At 48.7% G+C, this 24,651-nt stretch overlaps 1 protein-coding gene and 2 long non-coding RNA genes across 6 annotated transcripts; 2 read left to right on the plus strand and 1 right to left on the minus strand.

Moving 5' to 3' along the window:
• The first annotated feature begins 6,934 nt into the window (after positions 1–6,934).
• Positions 6,935–13,778, plus strand: NUDT7 (nudix hydrolase 7). Its single transcript, XM_048316529.1, has 3 exons — positions 6,935–7,233; positions 8,663–8,821; positions 10,714–13,778. Exons 1-3 carry the CDS (start codon positions 6,964–6,966, stop codon positions 11,095–11,097), a joined length of 813 nt encoding a protein of 270 aa, XP_048172486.1. The 5' UTR covers positions 6,935–6,963; the 3' UTR covers positions 11,098–13,778.
• A 5,205-nt stretch (positions 13,779–18,983) lies between these two features.
• LOC125332018 lies at positions 18,984–19,851 on the plus strand. The gene is made up of 2 exons (XR_007206340.1): positions 18,984–19,111; positions 19,474–19,851. It is a non-coding gene; the product is annotated as an uncharacterized LOC125332018 (long non-coding RNA).
• Positions 19,852–21,237: 1,386 nt separating this feature from the next.
• On the minus strand, positions 21,238–24,383 carry LOC125332021. 4 transcript variants are annotated; one of them, XR_007206348.1, is made up of 2 exons: positions 24,240–24,383; positions 21,238–22,303 (listed from the first exon to the last, which is right to left on the minus strand). It is a non-coding gene; the product is annotated as an uncharacterized LOC125332021 (long non-coding RNA). The 4 variants fall into 4 exon arrangements; XR_007206347.1 differs by lacking the exon at positions 24,240–24,383 and adding an exon at positions 24,000–24,060; XR_007206345.1 differs by lacking the exon at positions 24,240–24,383 and adding an exon at positions 22,797–23,956.
• Between the last annotated feature and the right edge of the window lie 268 nt (positions 24,384–24,651).

Consider the following 24,651-nt stretch of genomic DNA (forward strand, 5'->3'; position numbering starts at 1 on the left):
TCACATACCTTTGTCCATATCATAAAAATCTCCTTCCAACTCATTTCCAACCTTTGCCTTCTCAGTTACTCAGAAATCAGTGTTTCAGCAAAACATCTTTTACTCTATATCAAAACTTGCTTTCATTTCTATCTCATCCTCAGTTTCTACATTCAGAGATCTTTCTGCCAAGCCTACATATCTGTGAAACTTTCTTACCAAACTTTCATCCTCCCCAACACATGACTTCTTCATTATATTTTTAATAAATTGTTAAGGCATCAAACTAACTGTCAGCTTGTTTTGGTTTGAAAGACAGATGTCTGTGGGAACTCCCTGGAATGGAGGTCCCATTCCCTCCAAATCATTATAACTTTGAAATTAAGAGGTTTTCAGGCAAAGATAAGGAAAAAAGAATACCAGTTCTTTACTAGTATGTGTAACAGTGCAAACAAAGAACAACATGGGCAGCAACAACAAACAGAAGCAGAACCCAGCACCAGCCTCTCCCGGCCGCAGCCCTTTCCCCTGGGTGCAGCTCCGCTCGCGGCCGCCAGGGGCGCTGGTGGCTCCTGGCCAGGCAGGGCGGGTGCGATGGTTCCCCCGCGCCTGCAGGGGGCGCTGTGGCGCCAGCTCGGCCATCTTTCTCCTCATGGACAACAGCAGACACGCCAGCAGCAGGGATGGAAAAGGGGCTTGCTTTACAACTCACAGGGCAGCCAGTCCCAGTGCCCCTCCAAATAGCAAAATCAGCTGTAGCAGCAACCTTGGAAGCAGCAAGCTGGAACAGCAGGGACAAGTAAAATCCCAGAGTAGTAAACAAGATACATCAGAAACTCCACAGAAGTGCCACAGTGGTAGCTGGAACGGCAGGGCATGCTGGCAGGCAGGGGCTGCAGGGCCACAGTGTAGCAAAAAATGCCAGAGCAATAGCAGAGGCAGGGCGGGACTGGGCAGTGGCTGGGAGAGGCTCCCCTGGAGGGGAAAAGGGCCCTGGGTTCCAGGGTTTCCCCCTGAGGCATCTGAGCAGATGGTGAAAGGGCCCCCGCAGTGAGGTGCAGTGTTAGAAAGGCTCCAGTACAATGGCCGCTACCACAAGCAGAGCTTCACCAGTAGTCGGGGTGCCAGGACGTGTGCTTCCATGCTGATCCCCTCTGAGGCGGCTTTAACTCCTTCATAGGCAGCCAAGATTTCCTTCTCTGTTGGGGTGTAGTTGGCTTCAGACCCTCTGTAGCTTTGGCTTCAGAATCCCAGTGGTCGGCCCCAAGTCTCACCAGGCACCTTCTGCCAGAGGCTCCAGGACAGACCATTGTTCCCGGCTGCAGAGTAGAGCACGTTCTTCACCTCTGGTCCTGTCCTGACTGGGCCAAGGGCTACGGCGTGAGTGCTCTCCTGTTTGATCTGGGCGACGGTTTGTTGCTGTTCGGGGCCCCAGTAGAAATGGTTCTTCTTGCGGGTAACCAGGTAGAGAGGGCTCACGATCTGGCTGTACTCGGGAATGTGCATTCTCCAAAAACCTATGACGCCTACGAAAGCTTGCATTTCCTTTTTGCTGGTTGGTGGAGACATCACAGTGATGTTATTGATGACCTCGGTGGGAATCTGACACCGTCAGTCTTGCCACTTTACCCCCAAGAACTGGATCTCTCGGGCAGGTCCCTTGACTCTGCTCTTTTTGATGGCAAAGCCAGTTTCCAGGAGAATCTGGATGATTTTCTCTCCCTTCTCAAATACCTCCGATGCTGTGTTCCCCCACACAAAGACATCGTCGATGTACTGCAGATGTTCTGGAGCCTCACCCTTTTCCAGTGCAGTCTGGATCAGCCCATGGCAGATGGTGGGACTGTGCTTCCACCCCTGGGGCAGTCGGTTCCAGGTGTACTGCACACCCCTCCAGGTGAAGGCAAACTGGGGCCTGCACTCTGCTGCCAGAGGAATGGAGAAAAAGGCATTAGCAATGTCAATAGTGGCATACCACTTCGCTGCTTTGGACTCCAGCTCATACTGGAGCTCCAACATGTCCGGCACGGCAGCACTCAGCGGTGGAGTTACTTTCATTCAAGCCACAATAGTCCACAGTCAATCTCCATTTCCCGTCAGACTTCTGCAGAGACCAAATGGGGCTGTTGAAGGGTGAGTGGGTCTTGCTGACCACCCCTTGGCTCTCTAGCTCACGGATCATCTTGTGGATGGGGATCACAGGATCTCGATTAGTCTGATACTGCCAGCAGTGCACCATCGAGGTGGCAACTGGGACACATTGCTCTTCCACCTTCAGGAGCCCAACTGCAGTAGGATTTTCTGATAGTCCAGGCAAGGTCTTAATTGTCTAATGCCCTCTGCCTCCACAACAGCTATTCCAAACACCCACCTGAGTCCTTTTGCATCTTGGTAATAGCCGTTCCAAAGGAAGTCTATGCCCAGAATACAAGAGGCCTCTGGGCCAGTCACAATCGGATGCTTTTGCCACTCCTTCCTAGTCAGGCTCACCTCAGCTTCCAACAGGGTCAACTGCTGCAATCCCCCTGTCACCCCAGCAGTGGTCCCCAGAAACAGGTTCTGCCCCCACATGTCCCGATGGCATTTGGGTAGACTGCGCACCAGTGTCGACTAAAGCTTCATATTTTTGTGACTCTGATGTGCCAGGCCATCGGATCCACACTGTCCAAAAGACCTGATTCTCCCGTGCCTCTTCCTGGCTAGAGGCAGGGCCCCTCTAGCCCTGGTTAGCATTCCCTCCCTGGGCGTACATTCTAGAGGTTCCTGCAAGGGGATCTGATGTATCATCCTCCCTTCTGTGATACCTGGCAGCTCGGTCACGGGAGGCTGAGGCTACCTTCACTTTAGCATAACTCCCTCGGTTACTTTTTACCTCCTTGAGGTCATGCACCTGTGCTGCCAGGACAGAAGTGGGTTTCCCATCCCACCTTCTCATGTTTTCCCCATGGTCACACAGGAAGAACAACAGGTCAGCTTGTCGGATGTAGCTGGGGGATGTCGGGCTCTGACTTGGGGGCCTGTGACTTGCACTGCTGCCACACTGTTTGTCCTCACCTCCCCAATCTCCTCTTTAAACTCCTCTTTGAGGTCCCTAAACACAGCAGAGACATAAGCCTGCATCAGGCCATTGATCATACTCTCATAATTCCTGAGCCTGTTGGCGACGGAACCCGCTGTCTCTCAGTTGTCTTTGGCATTAATCATCGCAGTGAAGGTGGTGTATTTGGGTGGCCCTAGCTTTGCCAGGTTCCACAACATCTGCCCAGTGCACCTGACCTTGTCAGGGTCATTATCATGCTGTCTGCCCCTTCTGAAGAACGCCTCTAATTCTGCCACTTCTCTCAGCTTTTGGATCCCCTCCTCAAGTGTCTTCCAGCACATTCTATGATGGTACTCCTGCATTCTCTGTGAACAAACCTCTCTCTTACATTCATTAAAAGCCACTCCTAGAGAGAAAGGGGCCCTGGCTCCCTCACGAATATCTGATCCACACCTGGGTCCTGGGTCAAGGATCCCAGATACCTTGCCTCGCCACTATCCAGTTGCACACCTGTACCCATAAGGTCCCAAACCCAAAGTAACCACGTTGCATAAGCCTCGCACCCCCACTGCACAATGTCCTTTCACCGATTATGGAGACTGTCGCACGACAGGGACTTGGTGATGATTTCAGGCTCCGGCTCCCCTCCTGGTTGTGACGGCCGTGGTTCCCCAGAATCATTAACTGGGCCTATTGATTTGGTCTTATACTTCCTCCTCTGCACAGGGGCGAGGGACTTAAGAGCTCCACTCCAAGCATACCTCCAGACAGTCCCTTAAGGAGGATACTCAGGGACAGGAGACAAGAGGAGCTGTCTTTCACCCAGGGGAAGGATCACAAAAAGATAATCCAGTGGGGCTGGTCCCCCTAAAATGGTGGATCCACATCGCAGGGCAGGTCCCTATGAAATGGCAGATCTGTGTGGTGGTCCCCACGAAATGGCAGGCCCATGCCGCGGCGTGGAGCGGTGGTGAGTTGCCACAGCCTTCCAGAAGCGTCCCCAGATTAGGGGAAGCCGCTTCAGCACAGGGTGCTAGGACGAAGGTGCAGCCACACACACTCTCGATGGAGCGGGGTGCACACACACACACATAGAAGCACAGTGACGGCTGGTTCATGGTGGCAAGAAGGGTCCTTCGTATGGGGTCCAGCTACGAGGTTTATTGAAGAGGGTCCAGGGATGAAGAACCAAGATGGAGGGCAGGGTACAGGCTTAAGTATGGGGTCTGGAGGGCGGGCAGAGCAACAGAGCCAATGGGCTGATTGCCAAGGGGCTGAGCAGGGGCAAAGGAGCCAGGAGGGGTACAGAGGAGGAGGGATTAAGGGAAGGGAGCTAATGGGGTGACAATCGAAATTTCTGGAGGGTGTACAAATAAGTAATAAAAGGGGTGGAGAACAACAAGCCAATCCCACAGGGGAAATCCATATAGTAACGTAATAAGTGCAGGGTCTCCTGGGACCTCACCCTATGCTAGAGGGATGTCTCTGCCTGTGGGCTATCCTACCAACGTCCCTTCTTTGTTTTGGGTTTCACAGACCCATCAGTGGTAACCTCACAGGCCACAACAGGCCCATGTAGTGGAGCTGGTTTTACTGAAACAAGATGTCAAAATCAGGCAGACCAGCTGTCACACAAGACAAGGACTACAGAGCTAGCACAATTAAAGAGAGATGTCCAAAATTTTCCCTTCCCCCTTTCCAGTACCACCTTGGATCCTAACACAAGTATGTCTGTGTGTACCCTGAGAGAAATACCTATGCATGGAGCACAAGGAGGGGCAGGGTTTGTTAATGGACCTCTAAACAGTATTGAAGGAAGAGAATTTAAAAGGAAAATGAGTCATATACTAGAAGACCTCTTGGCACTAGCAGAATAACTGGATCGATTCTTAGGCCTGCGAAAAACAAGGTTCACTTTCCTGTTAGGATTTAGAAGTTGAATAAAGGACAGCAGGGGACAGAGACAATACAGCAAAATTCATGGTGACAGGTGCTTTGGCACTCAGCCAAGAGCACACCTGCTATTGCGCAGACACCCTTTACATACCTGTCCCACTGCATCAACCTAATGCATATTCATAATCAATTATGCATATTCAAACTTCCCCCAAACTAGTTTACATGTTCCAGGAACTGTTCAGCATGGGTCCTCCTTAGATCTGCCTTTTTAGAGCATGCACATTTCTTGGCTGTGGTTTTAGTCAGTTTTTATCATCACCCTCAGCATGGGCTTTGGTCTATGGTTTCTGCAGACGGTAGTTGCTGATAGTTGGCATGTCAGTAGCAGGGGTCTTCAACACATGTTGGTTGGATGTTATCCAGCCAAGCAGACAGTTCAATTACCACAAGCAGAACTATATTAGCTATTTTACTATTATGTCTAAGTTTAGTTAATGACAGAAATAAAGGCATTCGTTATTGTTACAAAACTACATATTTATAACAAAGCTACTTTAACATTATACATATAGCATCTATTTGTAGAAAGCCAATATTATAATATGCATCTATCACAATAACAAAGCTACTTTATACATATTGCATCTATTTTAACATTTGTAGAAAGCCAATATTATAATATGTATCTATCACAATAACAAAGCTACTTTAACGTTGTACATATAGCATTCATTTTAACATTTGCAGAAAGCCAATATTACAATATGTATCTATCACAGGCCCAAGTATTTACACCTGGGAGGAAATGCAATCTATTTTAGGAACTCCATTTACCCCAGAGGAAAGATAAATGAGAAGAATTGCAGGAATAAGAATATGGGAGAGAGAAAATCCACCCAATATTCAAGGGGGAATATCGGTGAACAGAAAATCCCCATAGTAAGACCTAATTGGGATCAGAATATAATCGAGGGAAGGAATAATACGTCCAATGACAGAAGACTGGTGATAAGGGGAATTAAACAGGCAGCACCAAAAGGACAGAATCTTGAAAAGGTGTTTGAAAATAAACAGCAACGTGATGAGCCGCCCACTGCCTGGTTACAAAGGCTCCGGAAGAATACATAGCAGTATTCTGGAATGGATCTTGAAAGTGCTGCAGGCAGAGAACTATTAAAAGTATGTTTTGTAACCAAAGCGTGGCCAGACACAAAGAAGAAATTGGAAAACATAGAGCATTGGAGTGATTAAGAATTAAGTGAATTGTTGAGGGAAGCTCAGGAAGTTGATGTTAGAAGGGATGATGAAAAACAGAAAAATAAGACCAAGTTAATGGTAGCCACTGCAGAGCAAGTACTAAAATGGCAAACTGGAAAATGAGGCCGGGAGAGGCAGAGGAGTGCCCAAGGGAAGACTTCAGCCCAACGTTAGGAGAGCCCAGGGGACAGGGGACGACCACCTGGCAGACAGGTCTCAAGAAATGCCTTTATTGTGGAAAAGTGGGACATTTTAGAAGAGAATGCCCAGAAGTCATAGGTATAAAATGGAGCCATTTCAGTGGAGAACACGTGTGTATTCGGCTCTCAGCTCAGCTGCATCGTTACTAATGTTGTCTTTTGCTTCCACGACTTTGTCGCCATTTAATTGTATCTAAAAGTTAGTTCATTTCTAACACCACGGAGGTAGAACAAGGTGATCTTTAAGGTCCCTTCCATGCGCTACGGTTCTGTGACTGTTTGGGCAGGAATGCAGCACTTTCACGCTCCTTCTCCCACTGGCAGCTGCTTGGATCCCAGAGTTCAGCCGGGACCGGTCGGAATCGATGGAGCCGAGCAGCGCCAGCGCCGCACGTCCGGGGCACTGGGGCCCGGTGTCGGGCAGGCAGCGAGCGGCCCCGCGGCTCCCGGCACAGCGACGCGCCCGGCAGTGGGAAACGGAAAACGGAAAAGGAAAGGAAAATCGAACGAGGTCTGCGCCGATCAGCGGCGCCGCGCGTCGCTGCCGGGGCGGGGCCGGGCGGGGCGCAGCCGCAGCCGCTGACGGAGATGGCGGCGGAGCAGGAGGGGGAGCTGGGCCCTGGGCCCTGTCCCTGCCCGGGGGCCGCGGGGGATGAGCGGGGCACGGCCGGAGGGTGCCGGGGCTCCGCTCTGCCGGCTCCTAGGCAGGGGCTCACGGAGAGCGCCCGGCGCCGCCTGAGGGAGTTCGATGTCGGGGACAAGTTCTCCCGCTTGCCGCTGCCCAGAGCCGCCGTGCTGCTGCCGCTCATGGTGCGGGGGGGGCGGCTGCACCTGCTGCTCACCGTCCGGTCCGTGCAGGTACCGGGGGGGCTCCGAGGGGCGCGATCCTTCCCGGGAAGCCGTGGCTGTGCGCCCTCCCGGGACCTGCGCACCCTCATCCCGACCCTTGTTCCCAAGCGCACGGCCAGGTGTTTTCACACTGCCGTGATTCTGGTGTTCGCGTGCCAGGAACATGCCGGCTCCCCAGAAAGCCGTGACGGGAAATGGTGATTTCCAGAGTCGGCAGCGATTCTTTACTTACATGAGCAAAGTGACGATGCAGTGCAGCTGTTTTAAATGAGATTTTTCAGTCTGCAGTTACCATTACTCTTTTCTCCCTTTAATACCTAAAAGGCAACAACCTAAGGCTCCCAGAACTCTTTTGCCAGCATTTTGTTTCCTTTTACGACTCTTCTTTTCCATCCCTGTCTCCCATCAACTGTCTGTACTCAGAAATTACTTTTTTCTGTTGCTGGGTCTTGCTTTAAAAAAAACAAATAATCACAGTTACATAGCTGATAAGCTGATTGTAAATGTGCTTTTTACTGATCCTTGATGCACAAGCCTATTACTGGAATGAACTTAAAGGTATGTTAGCAATCATTCAGGGTTTGATACAATTAAACGGGGACACAGCCTTCGAAGCAGTGACCAGGAATTTGTAACGAGTCAGCTGAGTCAGGTGCGTGTCTCCCTCCCGCAGGTGAACACGCACACGTGCTTCCACGAAATGGCAATGTGTTACACCCTCGCTCGGCCGGGGTGCTCCCAGTCCCCGTTCCCGTTGAATGGCTACTCGAGAGCTTACTCAGGCTCTGTCCCGACCGCCAACTCTTCTATCCCCTCCCCTCTCATCCTTCTTCCTGTTTTGGTCCTGTCTTCAACCGTGCCCCTCTGCCGGCTCTCAGCAACGCCCAAGAGATTAAACAAAACACATCCCGACTGTAGATAACAACAAATAGGAAACAGGACCAACAATTTTCATTCTTTTGCTCCATAATCTTTTTGGGCTGAAGCAAAACGTTATTTCATCTCTCACAGCTACATTATTTAATTGTGTCTTTCAGAAGTTTTTGCTCTTAGAGTATATTAATTTTGCTCTACAAGTTGTCCGTCTGCATTCATCTGTCAGTGGTTTACACAAACAAGATGGTGCAGAATGTAAGCTTTGCCGTACTAAAGCAGAAGCTCCAGTGTGAATTACACAAGGCTGTACAGGTGCAGCGTATTTCTGATAGCGAGGCTTTATGCCTTTATGCGAGGGGGATAGGCTCAGCATTCTCTGAGGCAGCTACTCTTGCTAAGGCACATTTCTTTTGGTCTGCAGAAACCTAAACCACCATGTCCGGCTTCTTTGACTGGAAAGATAAACATAAAGGGATGCCGCAATACCAGCCCGCATCTGTGTGGATCCAAGAAGAAACATAAACCTTGTTTCATTTAACAGTAGTACTCCTTTACATTCTAGCTGAGAAGATCACCAGGGGAAGTGTGTTTTCCAGGAGGTAAAAGTGAAGCCACTGATAAAGATGATATTGACACTGCTCTCCGAGAAGCTAAAGAAGAAGTGGGTCTCCAGCCAGAGAGGGTGGAAGTCATCTGTAGGCTGATGCCTGGCATTGATAAAGTAAGTCAGCATATCATTACAAAATAAGTTTGGGTAGTTTTCTTTTGTGAGGCTGGCAGTGACCTTTCCCAACAGATAACTGCCGAGAGGCACCGCTCTCTCAAGTGCCCATGTGTCCAGCAGAGCCCAGGGAAAGGGTTCTTGCTCTGTGCTTGGCATTTGTGAGACCAGCTTTGGGGCGCCAGTTAGTGACGCTCTGGAGTACCAGACAGGCAGTGCTGTGCTGGCGAGAGGTTAGCAGAGAGCCATGGGGATAGTCATGGGGTTACAGTGAGTGGATGACGAGCAAAGAGGCTGAGAGAGGTGCACTTGCTCTGCTCGAAAGCTACCAGGGGGATTTAGCTGCTTTCTTCTCCTGGGTGCTTGTAGAGAGGATACCAGAACTCATCTCGAGGCAATGGACACAGCAGCAACATGAACATTTTGATGAGATACAGCGAACAAATACTCTTCACCATGAGGTTAGCCCAAAACTGGAGCAGATGTTCCTGACAGGCTGTAGAATCTCTATCCCTGGAGCTGTGCAGAGCTCACTCACCCAGGCAGGGCCCCAGCAGGCTGCTGTAGCCTCACAGGAGTCTCGTTCAGTGTCTGCTGACTCCAGGGCTGTGCAGACACAGAGGGACGACCACCAGAGGAGATGTGCACCGGGATTGTGTGGAGACCTCCAGCAGGGAGACTCACAGAGGTGCCTTTGGAGTGTAGATCACCATTTGTAAATTAACAGGTTCTCAATTTCAGTAGCAGCATTCAGTATTACACAGGATCAGTTTTCCCTTAGAACAGAGGAATTGCTGTTTCTGAAGACTCTTTTTGTTCACCAGGTGACAGTTCATTACTGTGCCTCCTGTTTTTCTATCTGGTAGCAATATCCTCTCCCCATTAAAAAATGAAAGAACTACTTTAGAAATTGTATTGCAAAAAGCTTTCTTTAACTTCTTACATGATAATTTCTGCACAGCATGCCTTAAAGCCACGTAGTTCAGAGGCAGTGTGTAAAAAGGATCACATTTTCCATGCTTTTGAGCCAATTACCTCAGTCAGTAGGAAAGATTAACTGGGTTTAATTGGGACCACCAATATTGTACATGTCAGATGTTACTTTGTCTTCTTAATAGATATGTTCCTGGTGCTTCTGACTTGGACGGAGTCTTTCCAGGCTTGCATCAAATACCACAAACACTGCTTTGTTTTTCCTCCTTTTTGCAGAACGGTGGTCTTTGTTAGTGTGAATAAACAGAACTAGCAACGTAGCTTAAAGAATTTTGGCGTTGCCTTGATGCAAACAATGATTTCAGTAGATTTTGCCTTCCTGTGGAAGAAGGGATTACATTTAGAATTAAAATGTCCATAAATAAGGTGTTTCGAGAAGTGTTACATTTTATAGCTAAATGTGTTGCAGTAATATTTCCGTACCTATTCTGGTCCATGCGTCCATATTCTGGAAAATTCCTGTATCCTGGGAAAATAATACAGAAATAGGATGAAGGATGGGTGATATGGAAAATCTGGATTAAAATCAGAATTTTAAAAAGTAAATAAGGAAGACCCATGAGAAAGCATGCGTGCTGTTTTACTTCTGTAGCAAACTGACAAGCCTTTCTAACTGCTGTATGATTGATTATACAGGATGAACAGAATATTTGTAAAATCATGTTTGACAAATACAAAAACATGATCTCCAATTTTTCGAGTCAAAGGAAATAGCTTGCCGTTAGGGGGACAAAACTGCATTGCAGTTAAGGATGGGTCATAGGCTTGTACTAATTTTGTAACATCTGAAATGTTTTTTAAATAACAAACATTTTTACTTGGTACAAACGTAAGTGTTTGAGGGTTTTGTTGATTTTTAAAAATTTACTGATTTATTGGCTTTGTTTCTCTCTTTTTAGATGAATAACTTGGTGACACCAGTTGTAGGATTTATAGAGGATACATTCCATGCCACTCCTAATCCAGATGAAGTGAGCGAGGTTTTTGTTGTGCCTTTGGAGTACTTTGTCAAGCCCTTAAAATACAAGACCTTCTCTTATAGAATGTCCTCGGGTTACTTAACTCGGATACACTGCTTTATATATGATGACCAGGAACATAAAAGGTCATTCAAGATCTGGGGACTGACTGCACACTTTGCTGTATTTCTTGCTCTTGTAATTTCTGGAGAGAGACCTACCTTTGAAGTGGATTATGATCTTGACAACTTAATTTCATCCTCCGAGAATAACTTCATTAATTTGTATGCATCTGTGTATGAAAGAAAGAAGAGTAATCTATGATAAATTGGTCTGGTAATTCATTTCTTTTGAAAGAGGAAAAAGGAGATTTGTTTATTCCCTTTGTACCTATTTTTTGAAAGTTACACTTGAATTTCTTCTGAATTGGGAACTCCAAGCTGGCGGTCCCTAACTAGACTAATAGAATTTTTAATCTGTTAAAAGAGAGTTGCAAAAAGCACACAGTATTTTTGGTGAAACAGACTTTTAAAAGGTCTGTTTCAGTTCCCTTTCGGTTTCAGTGCCCTTGTTCTGTGTGACCGGAGATACTTTCTGGGGTTTGCCTTGTATACAATGAGATAATGCTAGGTCGTATAATTTGTGTCTATTTGAGTTAACCTATGAAAACTTCTGGGGATCTGTCCGTCTCCTGCGTGTGCCACACATGGACAGCGCAATCTGTACAGTCTTGTGGGGTACCTTGAAGCACTTCCAGGAGGCACAATAAAAATACAAAAGGTTTCAGGTGTTTTCACAATCTCATTTTGTTTTGCTTGAGCTTGTGGAGGGAAGAGGGCAGGTTAACATGTGCAATGAATCTTGGCCAATTTAGCATTTCTCACAAGGAAATTCTATAGGCTGTGGAGAACTTAGGATACAGGCAACAGGACTGAACTTTGTCTGTCACCACCTTGTTATCAAACCTTACTCAGCTGCTGGCAGGAGTCCTCTCCAGGAAGGAAAAGTGGAGGTGAGGATTCATGAGGACAGAAGTGCTTATGTGTAGTTGACCAGGCACCCTGGCAATGCCAGACATGTGACGTTCCTTGTGCTGGAAATCCTTGTTCCCTCATTGCTGCTGAACTAGCATCTCATTCACAGTGGTCATGACCGTACTGGCACATGGTGACGTTTTTAAAAGCTCAGGTGATTTAGTCTGGATTTGAGATCTGCTGCACAGCTCCAGGTGTCAGCAGGCCTGAACAGCTGATCTGAATCCCATGGTGAGCTGAAAGCATTCGGTGTCTTGCAATCTTGTGCCCCAGTGCAAGGCTCAAGTAAGACAAAAAAGAACCCTTGGCTGTTCCTGTGGCTATTTGCACTTGTGCTGCCCCTGCTCCAGTCCCTAACAGGTGCAAGTGTGATAAAGAAAAGCTGATGGCAGTTCCTGTGCATGTGCTGTAACTGCCCTCAAACCTTTCTTATTCCTACATTGGCTCTCCTAGCTAATATTTGCTAATTGTTAATATCCTGCATTCCTTATGTTCGATACTAGTTGACTCCTTAAGTTAAAGGAAAAAAAGACCTGTTTTTTTTGGCTGGGATGAAATCCTTGGAGAAGTAGCAGCCACATGTAGAAAGAAGAGCTTTATTTTTCAGTATTAAACACTTCTGTGAAATTATTAAAACATTTTTAAAAGCTTGACTTGAAACTTTTCATCGTATGAGGTGCAGGAAGGAAGAACTTTTAAATTAAAATAGAGCAAAGCAATTAGACCTTGGATTGGTAAACAAAACAGGTACCAGGAGACACAATTACTAACTTACAGTCCTCCTCTGCTCCCAGCTTTTCCACCTCTCAACCTGATCTGCACAGATACTGTGCAAACTGTACAGCTTCAAACCGCCGTTTGGTTTTAGTTCTCTAAACATTATTGTGTGGAACTGTAAGCACAGCAGCAGCAGTTCAGCTGTTGCTCCTTTTAGCAAATGTAAACAGTGTTCATTTATGAATCAAACCAAGCATTTGGACCAGTTGAAAAACAGAAGTTAACAGAGGTCCAACCACAGAGTGATTTGCAGTAAAGCCACTGGGGCTTCATGCTTCTCTCTGTGCATCCTACACAACTTTATTGACATTAGTTTGGATATTCAGGAAGTACTTTTTTAACTCAAAACACTCATTCTTTATTTAGATATCCATCTGGGATGTGAGTGCCCAAAAAACTACTTTGAGCACAAAAATCGCTTAAGTGCTTGCTAGTAAAACTGCAGTTCTGCAAGTCGCACATTTACTAATGGGCAGTTCTTTCCTTGGGCAATCTTCAGGTAAAATTCTTCCACAGTTTTTGGGGCAGGAACTAGAACATGAATCTTCCAACCTGAGCACCCCTCCTAAGCAAAGTAAACTAAAAAGGGCTCTTTCTTACTAGTCTTGTGTTATACATGAATACTACTGAAATCTGTTTCTGCGCACTTTTATTTTGAATGTAGTGGTTTTAAAGGACTCCTGGACTTTGTATTATTGTTTGCAAAGGCATTTAGAGGTACAGTATGCTGATACAGCTTTACATCTGAAGAAGCCTTTTTTGTACCTATGTGTGTTGGGGTGACTCAGCCCACTCTTGGGCTGAGACCATTGAATATCAATCAAACCAGGGCCATCCACTGGGTGGATTTCCCCACCCAAGACAGTGGGTCGGAGGGCGGATCAGAGGATGTCACTGAAGGCTAGGTCGCCTCCCCTTGGGTGGTTCCTGGGTGCAAGTTACCTCCCTCGTTCTGAAAAGTTCTTCGCTGTTTGGTTGTTCATTGGTTCCCTGTTGTGACTCCTGTCTCCCTGTTTTCCCCATTGGTTATGGTCAAGTTGTATCCTCCCCTTTGACTGTACCCCATTGGTTACTTCCCTTTTCCCCGCCTTGTTCCCCCCCCCCCCCCCCCCCCCCATAAAAGGCTGTGCACAGTTCCCCTTGGGGCCCTCTGGTCCCTGGACCCTCCTGCTAATAAACTCACTGGAACCCACACCAGAGGCCCCTCTTGCCTTCTTTGCCTCCAGGCTGACGCAAGCCAAATCCAACGGCCACCTGACGTGCCTCCTCCGAAGAGGAGCCAGCACACGCGTCCATCTTGCGCCTTTTCCCACTGCGAAGTCGTCCAGCGAGGACGCTGTGGAGGCTAATGCTGCGTCCCCTCTGCCCGAGGGCACGCTGAAGCTCATGCTTACGAGTCTCAGGTTACGTTATATATGTATTTACACTTCGCACTTTTTCATACCAACAAATCCCCAGAATTCTCCCCAGTTGAGAAAAGGTAAGAAAAATAAATTCCTGATTCCATTCTCTAGCTATGAAATAAAACATGCTTTTGTGACATCTAAATGCGTGCAAAGGCTTACAGCGAAACAAAATTACTGGTAGAATACAAAACTAACTAAAAGATAAGTAATGTAGTGTGGAATTGAATGGGAGGTTTTAGTCATTCTTTTAGTTAATGTGCAGGGATTCAGCATTTAGCATTTCTGTATTTTTGAGTCCTCGAATAATCAGACCCTTGCTATTTAACACGTGAGCATTTATCACATATACGTGTTTGATAAGTTGCTGGCTTACAATTGTTAGTGGTAGAATGAAAATCACTTCTAAGAGAGTATATATTCTAGTTTGCAGCACACTTGGGTCAGGAGAAACCAAAATGTGCTTTTCATTCCCAGCAGTTCTGTTTTGTGGAGAACTGCTGGAAACCAGCTCGTTTTGTCACTGCTGGAGGGAATGGCGGCGTGTACAGAACAAAAGGAGCAGCTGCCCGACAGTGCAAACTGTGGCAGCATGGAACAAGCTGCAGCTGAAGCGTGCTGCGATGGCCAGCCGCCACCGCCCACTCTGAGGGCGAGGGGCTCCTGCCACGAGCCCTGAAGGACCCGCCGTGCCCAATGGGCCGTTGCCACGGGGCTCGAGCGGGCGCGAAACTGTTGAGTTGCAGCTTAGGGAAGTTAGAGTTCCACCAAGTTCCAGTCCCATCCATGGGCTTGGGTGTACAGTGCTAGAGGGAGTATCAGCCACGTGGACCTACAGACCTTTTTCAGACGCTTCTTTCCTCTAACTGCCCTAATCCTTCAGAACTGTGTTCATCAGAATCTCCCCAGATATCCCCGTACCAGTCCTCTGGATCCACATCTGCTGTCACTATCCAGAAGTGGATAATCCTATTGTTTGGGGGTTTTTTTGGTTGTGACAGCTTTCTTTCAATCCTTTGTTCCAAGAAACATGTTTGCTCTCCTTCCCTGTTCGTTCTTTTAAGACATCTGTCTCCAGCTGTTTCTCTATTTCCAGTCTACTGAAATAAGCACAGTGTGCCTGTGCCTGTACCAGGCACGCTCCCAAGGTGGCACACGCGCTTTCTTTACCATCTCCTCTTCTGCCGTGGCGGCACTGCTGTGTCTCTCTACCACCTCCTCCAGGTCCAAGCCCTTCTCCTTCGCCCATTCCATCCCTAAAGGAGAAGGGGCACAGCCCTGATGTTGCAGTGGGGATCCTGCAACATGCATGTATCACACCAGGAGTCCCATGGAAAGGAAATAGATAGGACAGACAGATTCTTGATAGCTGTTTCAGAGAGATGTTTATTTCTCCAGCCGCATGGCCGGAGCTCTGCCCAGGAACTGTTCCAGTCACCGGACCAAGGGTCCTTCTGCCCGCGCAGGGAACACAAACCAACCAATGGGAACGAGGCTGAGCAGGGGCAGGGAAACCCTGTGTCTGTCCCCTCAGGGCCCCTCTCCCAGGGCTCCATGGCAGGGGAGAGGAGACCCCAACATCTCACCCGTTTTATTTTAATAAAAGGAGAATGAAAACAACTGGATAAACGTAACAAGAACAGTTTCAAGACAAAACAAGCCACCCTCCTGAGTCTTTAAATGTCCAAACAGATTCTGTGGAACATCTTAGGGCTGACAGAAGGGAGACAGAACTCTCTGAGCATGCTTTGTGGGGAAACTGAGGCAGGAGAGGGTTTAACTTCTTCCCTCCCCCTTTTCATCCCCCACTCGGCATTGGAAAGGGATTTTTGGGGAAACAATTGGCAAAAGCATGGTTTTGTGAGGGAAACCATGGATGAAAAAATGGATTAGGAATACACTGGGGGTAATAGGACATAGGGTAAAAGGGAAAGGTGGGATTAGGAAAGGGAGACTGTAGGGGGGGCTTACAATGGAGATATTGTCTAACATGACTACGATTTTTTGCATATATACTGCCTTTTACAGGAACACCATCAGGCCCAGTGACCTGCGATGCTTGTAACCCTTTTCTCCCTAGCACAATTTTAAATTCCACCACCTCTCCATCTCCCAAGCTTGGGATGCATTTTTCAGGGTTATTCTTTTTAATAGCAGTTCTATGCACGAATATGTCTTGCTGGTTGTCACACCTTGTTATAAAACCATAATTTTGCTTAACATTATACCATTTTACTATCCCTAAGATCTTAGTTACTATGATCTTTTCCTTTTTCCGAGTGGCTGCTGTTTTCTGTCTCGCTGCGTCTTTGCTCTCTCCTTCGGTTGCTCCCGTGTTGGAACTGTTGGAGCTGCTGGTGCCTGCGCGCTCTTCCCGGGGTCGCGTTCGGGGCTGTGCGGGCCGGGCCGGGCCGCGCTGCTCAGTTCTCCGTGTGTCGCCTCCTCTGGTCGCAGCTTCGCTGCCGCTTCCAGGCGCTGTACCCACATCTCGGCCGGGCCCCCGAGCGATGACTCCCCCGCGCCCTGCTCCAGCGCGCGTCTCGGCTGGGCGCGGCTCCGTTCTACCGCCATCGCCGCCAGCCACCGCCCGCGTGCCGCCCCACTCGGCCGGGCGTTCACGGGGCTCGCTCCACCACGCACTGCGCGGGGCCGGGCAGGCACCGCCGGGTCCCGCCGCGCCTCGCTCCACCACCGACACTGCGGCTTGCGTGGCTCCGCCTGCACGCGGGAACTGCCTCGCTGCTGCTCGCAGAGCGCTCGGTGCACGTGGCCTAGGCCACACGGTCCCTGCGCCAGGCTTCCCTTCGCCAAGACACAGCTGACATTGCTCAACAGTCTCGGTAACTAAATAATATTCACGAAAATATTCTTTCATCGGCATATATTTTGACTCCAATATTAACTGTGTCCAAATGGTTTTCCAAAAGCCCTTGGTAAGAATTAAATCCCAAGAAACATAGAAAAAGTTCTTAAACAACCATGCCAGGAAGTGTTTCAGTTCTTTTTGAGCTTGAATCAAGCTAAAATTTACAAATCGTTTTTCAAGAATCTTTTCAAGTTTAAGATAAATGTCCATATGCGGCTCTGAGAGCCAAGAGTCTTCCCACGGTTCCTCCATAGTTTAGATATGGAATAGCAAAGCAAAACCAAGAAGAGGAATCCAAAGTTTCCAGGGTTTACTCACACAAATCAGTCGCTTAGGGATCGGGGATCGTTCTGCTCACAAATCTCCACCATTATGTTGCAGTGGGGATACTGCAACACGCATATATCAAACCAGGAGTCCCGTGGCAACGAAGTATATATGGACAGACAGATTCTTGATAGCTGTTTCAGAGAGATGTTTATTTCTCCAGCCGCATGGCCGGAGCTCTGCCCAGGAACTGTTACAGTCACGGGACCAAGGCTCCTTTGCCCGCGCAGGGAAACACAAACCAACCAACGGGAACGAGGCTGAGCAGGGGCAGGGAAACCCCATGTCTGTCCCCTCAGGGCCCCTCTCCCAGGGCTACATGGCAGGGGAGGGACCCCAACAGCAGCTGACTGTACTGGAAGCTGAAGTGAGTTTAACTGAGAACGAGTGGCAGAAACAAGCCCATAGCTTGACGTCCCAAGGACAGGCTCAGAGAGCCGATCAGTCCGTTCCGTGGGGTCCGACGGAGGCGGGGGCCCCGCGATGGGCGCCAAGCTGCCTCTGCGTCCCCTTGGAGTGGATCCCACTCAGCCCGGTCAGCTCCGGACGCAGTCGGCTGCGGGGGCCAGCCTCCGGACTCCGGGAGACCAGAGGTCTGGCTCGTGGGTCCTTCCACAGGACTGCGGCGATGGAGGCAAGCGGTGGAGGGAGGAGGCAGACTCAGATCTGGGTTAAATCTGGAAGTTTATTGAGCCCTCGGAGACAAGGTCCCACCTCCCAGGAACACCCAGCTCTGAGCGAGCTCCGAAGGCATCTGCAGGAGGATTTATGGGTGGGTGGTAACATGGGAGGGAACCAATCGGAGAAGGGAAGGGTGTGGTGAACAGGGTGAAAGGCGTATCAGGGAACCAACCATGGGAGAGGAAGGGAGGGATCTTTTTCCCTTAGCCAATCACACGATGCCCCTGCCAGAACTTTCTAGAAGCCTGGGAGGGGTGCCAGCACGATTGGCAAGGGCCAGGGAAGAGACAAAGGTGGGAAATGGGGTAATTGGCAGAAAATTGGGAGGATACAAACTGGGTAGATAGGGTAGCTGGTCCCGCCGAGTCTGAACCCTTGCACACAGTGGATGGAGATAGAGTCCCTGTGGTATGCATGAGAGGTATTTTAGGAAAGACTGTTTGGATTAATCCCACCTCAGGCAAAGGCACACCCATCTGTGGGATTGTCTTTGCTCAAGGACCTGGTTACACTTGGTGGGTAATGCAGAAAGATGGGGAAAGCTGTTGTGTACCACAAGGAGACCTAATCTTAAGTGAGAACTGTATGTAGGGTTTCATTGTATATATGTATGTGTGTGTGTGTGTAGAGTTTAAGGAAGGTATTGATTTGGGATGATATAGATGGTAATAGAATAAGGGGTGGATTATGGCCTGGGTTGCCGTGTATTCTATTACCATCCTCATGAGCTGTTGAAACCATGTGGGGCAGTGTTTCCTTGCCTCCTCCCCCCGGACTATCTTTCTGTTAATGGCACATCAACACCTGGCCTCATGACTCATCATCCCATTGTGAGATGCTCCACCCAGAGGGAGGAACCAAAGCATTCCATCCTAGATATAATCTGAGATTCTGAACAGCAGAGACAACCTTTCCACTGGATTTCCAGAGGACAGGAGCTACATAGCCACCACTGGACCTTCTGAGGAAGAGCAGACCCTTTCTACAGGATCACCACTTTCAAAGGACTGCAGCCACCATTCTACCGCACTGCTACCACCATCCTGATTAACAGGGTGTCAGGTTGTATCCTGACTCTGTCAGTTTAACCCAGTGTTTTCTGCCTTTACTTTTTTTCCTTTTCTTTCCCCATTAAATTGTTATTCTGACTTGGTGTCTCCCACTAGTTTGTTTTCAAACTAGCACACTGCCCGAGCCTCGGTGAGAGCTGCCGGAGCGCAGACGGAGGAAGGCCTTTGGACAGGTGCAAGGTATGAATGATGCACAGTCCCCAGTCGTGGTGTGAGCAGAAACATTTCTTCCAAGCATCTCTAGCTTTTAGAATAGTTTCAGGTTCGAATAGCGTGAGCCTGGAAAGCCAATAGTCTAAATGTTCAGATGTCTGCTACCCAAAACTAGACATGAACAAGTCTCTCATAGAAACATCAGGCTTTTTCCCTAAGCCAAGTGCTGGGAGGGGAATTTCTTCTGCAAAACTACTGTGCTTCTGCTGCTTGTTCCAGTTTAGAAAGTTTCCTCCATCGGCCCTGCCTCTATGGAATAGTCCTTTCTCTTCTAACTAGAAGCTCCAGGTTCTCTTCTTACAAGTTGTCTTTGTTTTCTTTGCCCCCAGACAGGAGTCCCTGCTCCCCCAGAGCCACGTCGATCTGCAGAACCTGCTTGTGGCTGAGGATGCAGATGGCCAGGAAAGGCCTGGAAGTAAATGCAGAGGTCAGCCCAGTGCAAGATGATTTTTCCAGAGACAAGTGTCCCAGTAGCAAGAGTCTTGGAGCTACTAATTGTCAGCCCAGAGCTCCCATGGCACTCTGGCTGTTCCAAGGAGGGAACACTCCGTGCTTTGCAGCGGACATGATCCACATGAAACCAAGGAGGTTCCTCCATCTTCAGGAAGCTCCCCTGACATGGCTTCTGACTTCCAGGAAAGTGTTTACCCATGGCGGTCAGATCTCCTTAGGAGCATGTGTGTTAAATAAATTTGGATTTTCCCAGAGAACTGAGTGTTCCCACTGTTCTGGATTTGAGTGGGATTCCTTTCTTCCCAGGAACTGGCACAGCGCTGCGTTTGGATGCAGGATGGGAATGCTCTGGATCACGGGTGGATAGTTTGGTTGTTGCTAAGCAGGGCTTGCCCTCCTCAAGGACTCTGCAGGGTCCTAGAGGCCACTCCATGTCCCATACTCTGCTGTCGAGGAGGTGCCAAAGAGCCTGGAGGGATCATGTCCAGGACAGCCGACCCAGACTGGCCAGAGGGATATTCCAGACCACAGGATGTCCTGCTAACAACTGGGGAAGCTGGTCAGGAGAGGCTGAACCCTGGTGGGATTGACTGGGCATCAGGCAGAGGGTGCTGAGCACTTGTGGTGGGGATCACTGCTCTGACCTGGGCTTTGGTCCTCTGGCTCATTTCTCCCCTTCTTGTTCTTCTTCCTCCTTCTTCTTGTTTGTCTGCACCTTCCTGGTTTTCTTCTCCTCCTTCTCCTCCTTCCAGGTCTTATTCTCAGTCTTTTTATTTCTCTTCTCTTTCTAATTTTTTTCCTCCTTTGTTTTTATTGCTCTTTTTTCCTTTTCTCTTTTTTCTTTTTCTGGAGCAGTAAATCAGGATGTTGATGGAGGTCTCTGGTTCTGTTCCCAACAGGGCAGCCATTTGGCGCAGCCCATGAACGCGGCGTCGGAGTCCATGGAGGTGTAGGACGGATCCTTGTTGTCCGCTTCCTTCCCTCTCCCACTCCCCACTGCCACCAGCTCCCCCTGGGCAATGAGGGGGCTCCCGGCTGAGCGAGGGCAGCGCGAACGTGCAGCAGCTCAAGGATCCGCTCCCTGCGCGCTTCCCGGGACAGGGCTGCCCTGGGCCTTGGCATGGACAGAGGGTCCCCCTTCTCTGCTCGGCGTGACCCTCCTGCCCCAGCCTCGCTCAGTTCGATTCATGTGCCTCCCGTGAGGGACACCCTCCACACAGATCCTGCTTCTGATTCCTTGGATCCACAGCACTGTTTTTCCTGGATTTTAGCCATGGCTTCCCCTGCGTAAGGGGCTGGGCTATGCAGGGGGGAGTGTGCTGGGCTTTCTCAGGACAGCGTTAATGGTTTCAGGTTCCCAAGAGCTCTTGTGTCTCCCTTTTCCCCACCAATATCCCTCTGTCCCCTCCTTCCTGCTGCCATCACTTCATCCCCTGTCCCTGCCACTCCTTCCTCTGCAGCGGAGGTCCCCTCATGCTCTTTCCCTGCCCCAGCACGGGGGGCTGAGCCCGCTGGAGCGTGTCCAACTGCCCTAGAGTCCCTTTTGGCATCTGCACATCCCTGCACAGCTCCTTTGGATGCTGCTGTCCCCTGGGAAGGTGTCCTTGTCTATAACGAGGTGTGAAGTGAAACTATAGAGATGATTTAAAAACCTGATATTTTATTGAAAGCATTGCCCTTATAGTTCTCATAGAGACCACACAAAAACCAGTTTTCCCTCAGATTCTCATGGCTTTTTCAGCAAATTATATTAAATATATACCTTAATGAATGAGCCTAGGGCAAAGTGTTCATTTAGAATACAGAGGTTATTCTACAGTAGTTTCTCCTCTGAGCAGTCATCCAAGTCTCTGACTCTGGCAAAAGACTGATCATCCAGAAGAAAACACTGATCTTCCAATGGGAGAATTTGCACTCGGACAAGTTTTCCCAGAAGAATTATTTCAGCATATGTTTTCTCCAGCCAAGCAGTGCTTTGTTCTGCGTATCTCAGAAAACGCTACCACAGCTGTCAATACCGAGAGATTTGCAACTAGTGGTTGCAAGCAGCATTACCTAATGGCCCAGTGCAGGGGCGCAGAATTCAAATCTCCACCAAGCTGATCCACTACGCACCTTTGGAAATGTAATATCTGTGTAATAACAACACAGGAAGGTCAGGAACAGACAAAATAGCAAAACATGATACGAATGATAACACAGCTAAAGAAGTAAATGACTCCTAGTAAAAAATTCACTAGAGAAGCAAATGGACAGAAGTGCTTTTGCAGTAAATGACACTGTTTCAAGAAAATGTTGAAGAAAAAATATAGTCTTTAGCAAGGTACTTCTAAAATCAGCTTTCATCTTTGTTACAGAAACAAACCCATGAAAAATCTAATGGTTTCATGCAATACATGATTTCACATCTAAAGAAACCGTGCTGTCTTTACATTCCAGTGACATCGACACAAAGCTAAGTGCATCAAAATTTGAATTCTACCCTTTTCTTCTCAGGCACCGTGTTCCTTTTCCAGTACAAAAGCAACAAAGCGATTATAGGTAACAGTGGCAGAATACGCTGCGTTACTGTCACAGGGACTCCCGGCTTACTTCACCAGCTCCTCCTGTCTGCTGTTTGTTGCTGCCCACTGAAGAAGAGTCACGTTTTCTTTGTCTGGTTGGCGAACATCGTATCCTGCTTCTACCAGTTCTGCCATTCCATACCTTAAATGAGAAAAAAAAAATCCATTTACTTATCGTTTCTTCAATATTCTCCAGTCTGGAGACAGTCGCATCCTAAAGAAAAAACACATCTCAGTAAGCATCACCCAGCAGTTCCTACTTGAGCAGATTCCACATTGCATTCAATGTAAATGTAAATTCAATGTAAAAAGAGTGGGGCTGTGCCTTGAGGAGTAGAATTTTCTACCTAAAGGAACCTGCTTGAAATGCTTTTATTTACAGTAGCAACTGTAAGTGATTTTTCTTCTTCCACTGTGTGAGAAACGAAGCCCACTCCTCTTTTTGGAGTTCTATAAACTTAATAAGGGACAAAAGGGGACAAAGGTCACTTAAAGCAAGAGCCCGCAGCGCTGGGTGTATGCTCATAGCCAGAGGCACAGCCACTTACACAAACTTCCCGCCTGTATGCTTTAACATCCTGCATATTAATAAACTACAATGCAGATGCATGGCTTTTCTCCGAGAACTAATTTACATTTTTTTAGAAGGGATTAACATAGTTCCTCCCCCGACCCGCCTTTCAGAGCATGCGTAGATGATCATGAGGGTCCTCAGGGGTCCTCTCCGATGAAGGCTCCCGTCCTCCTCATATCTTGAACTTTTCAACTTTGCCTTTAGAGCATGCTCAGTTATGGTGTTCCTGGGTCTTTCTGGATCCAACCGGTTTAAATTCTGTACTTTGTGGCTAATTGGTTTCACTGTTGCCAACTTCTCATTAGTACATCCTGCTGCTTCCTTTATCCAGCTATACTTGTCTGTTTTTGCAATTATTCACTTGGCGAGTTTCCGTTTATTTGAGCATTAAGCGATGAATTAACCATACACTCGCTATTACATTGTATAAAAAAGTTATCATTCAAATTATATAGGTATAAAAAGTTATGATTCAGATGATATAGATATCTTATAAATCAAGCTATATGAGTATCTTGTAACTTTGACCCCAGTTATAACATTAACTAGTTATTATCTGCATAACAAAGTTATTCTTAACATGTTGACACATAATATTTCCTAACATATTCTAATACATAATATTTCTTACATTTCACTACCCGCAAAAGCCAATGCTATAATAGCTGTTTAGCACAACTACAGGGAGAAAATGAAACGGACAATGTTTCCTTTGTAAAAATATCCAGCCTGGCTCACATCTGAGGACACTCCCATCTCTTGCAACACTTTGCACCCTCAGAACATGTACTTGTGTAACACGTGTAGCCGTGACAATATCACAGCTGCTGGGGTCTTCAGCGAAGGGATATGGGCCTGGGAGACCTTGCTCTCCATGGGCGCTCTGCCTGTTGTGCATATGGCGTCGATGAGGCCCGTGGCAATGGCTTTTACACTGTCAGTTAACAAAACAATTATTAACCACTGTTACTTATCGGCTGCACACCACACACACCTCCCTCTTTACCAGAAGCACTCACTGTGCGTGTCAGGTTCTGTTAATACAAACGAAGAGGTTAATTCAAAGCACAGGTAAAACCACCTGGCAAGAGACTAATCCTTTTATTTGCGGACGACAGCAGGGATGTGGTCAACGTGCATCAGGACAAATTACAGAGGCCTTCAGCAGCCTGCAGAGCTGGTTCCCGACACAGCAGCCTCACCCACAACAGCGCTGCCACACCAGAACCACAACCTACGGCCTTGCGGAGGGTTTTAAACGCACTTGGGAGCCGCAGTGCCGCCCGTGCAGCCTCAAAGCCCGTGCGAGGGAACAGACGAGGCACACGCAGGGCAGGACACGGACGGCTCTTGCCCGGCAGCGCCTGCCAGACCCTGGCGGCACCGCGGCCCGGCCCTCGCCGCCTGCCAGGGGCCCGCGGCCGCGCTCCGCACCCCCGGCCCGGGCAGCGCCGGCTCCCAGCCCCGCTCCAGCCCCGGCACTGCCCGCGGGCTCCCCGCTCACCGCCGGGCCGCTGCCCACCATCCCCGCGGCCCCACAGCTTCCTGCTCCCGCTTCCTGGGCACGGCTGCGGGGCGGGGCCGGGCACTCACGGCCCGGGCGGGGCGGGACCGGGGAAGCCCAGGGGAGCCATTCCTGAGCTGCCCCGGCCGCTGCGGAGCCGCTTGGGCGGGCAGATCGGCAGCTCCCGATCTGTTGAGTTGTGCCTGAAATGGCTCCTTCCCTTTTACCGAGGCAGCCACAGCGAAAAGCTCTCTCGTTTTCATACATGATCCCCCCGGGTTCTGTCAGACAAGGACCCTTTTCTGCTGGCGAATTTTTCAGGGGGTTGTGCCTCCGCAGCTGGAAACGATCCCTTGGTGAAGGCTCTGGAGCACAAGTCTGATGAGGAGCGGCTGAGGGAGCTGAGGGGGCT

Source organism: Corvus hawaiiensis, chromosome 12 (assembly GCF_020740725.1).
Source record: "Corvus hawaiiensis isolate bCorHaw1 chromosome 12, bCorHaw1.pri.cur, whole genome shotgun sequence".
Lineage (NCBI taxonomy): Eukaryota > Metazoa > Chordata > Aves > Passeriformes > Corvidae > Corvus > Corvus hawaiiensis.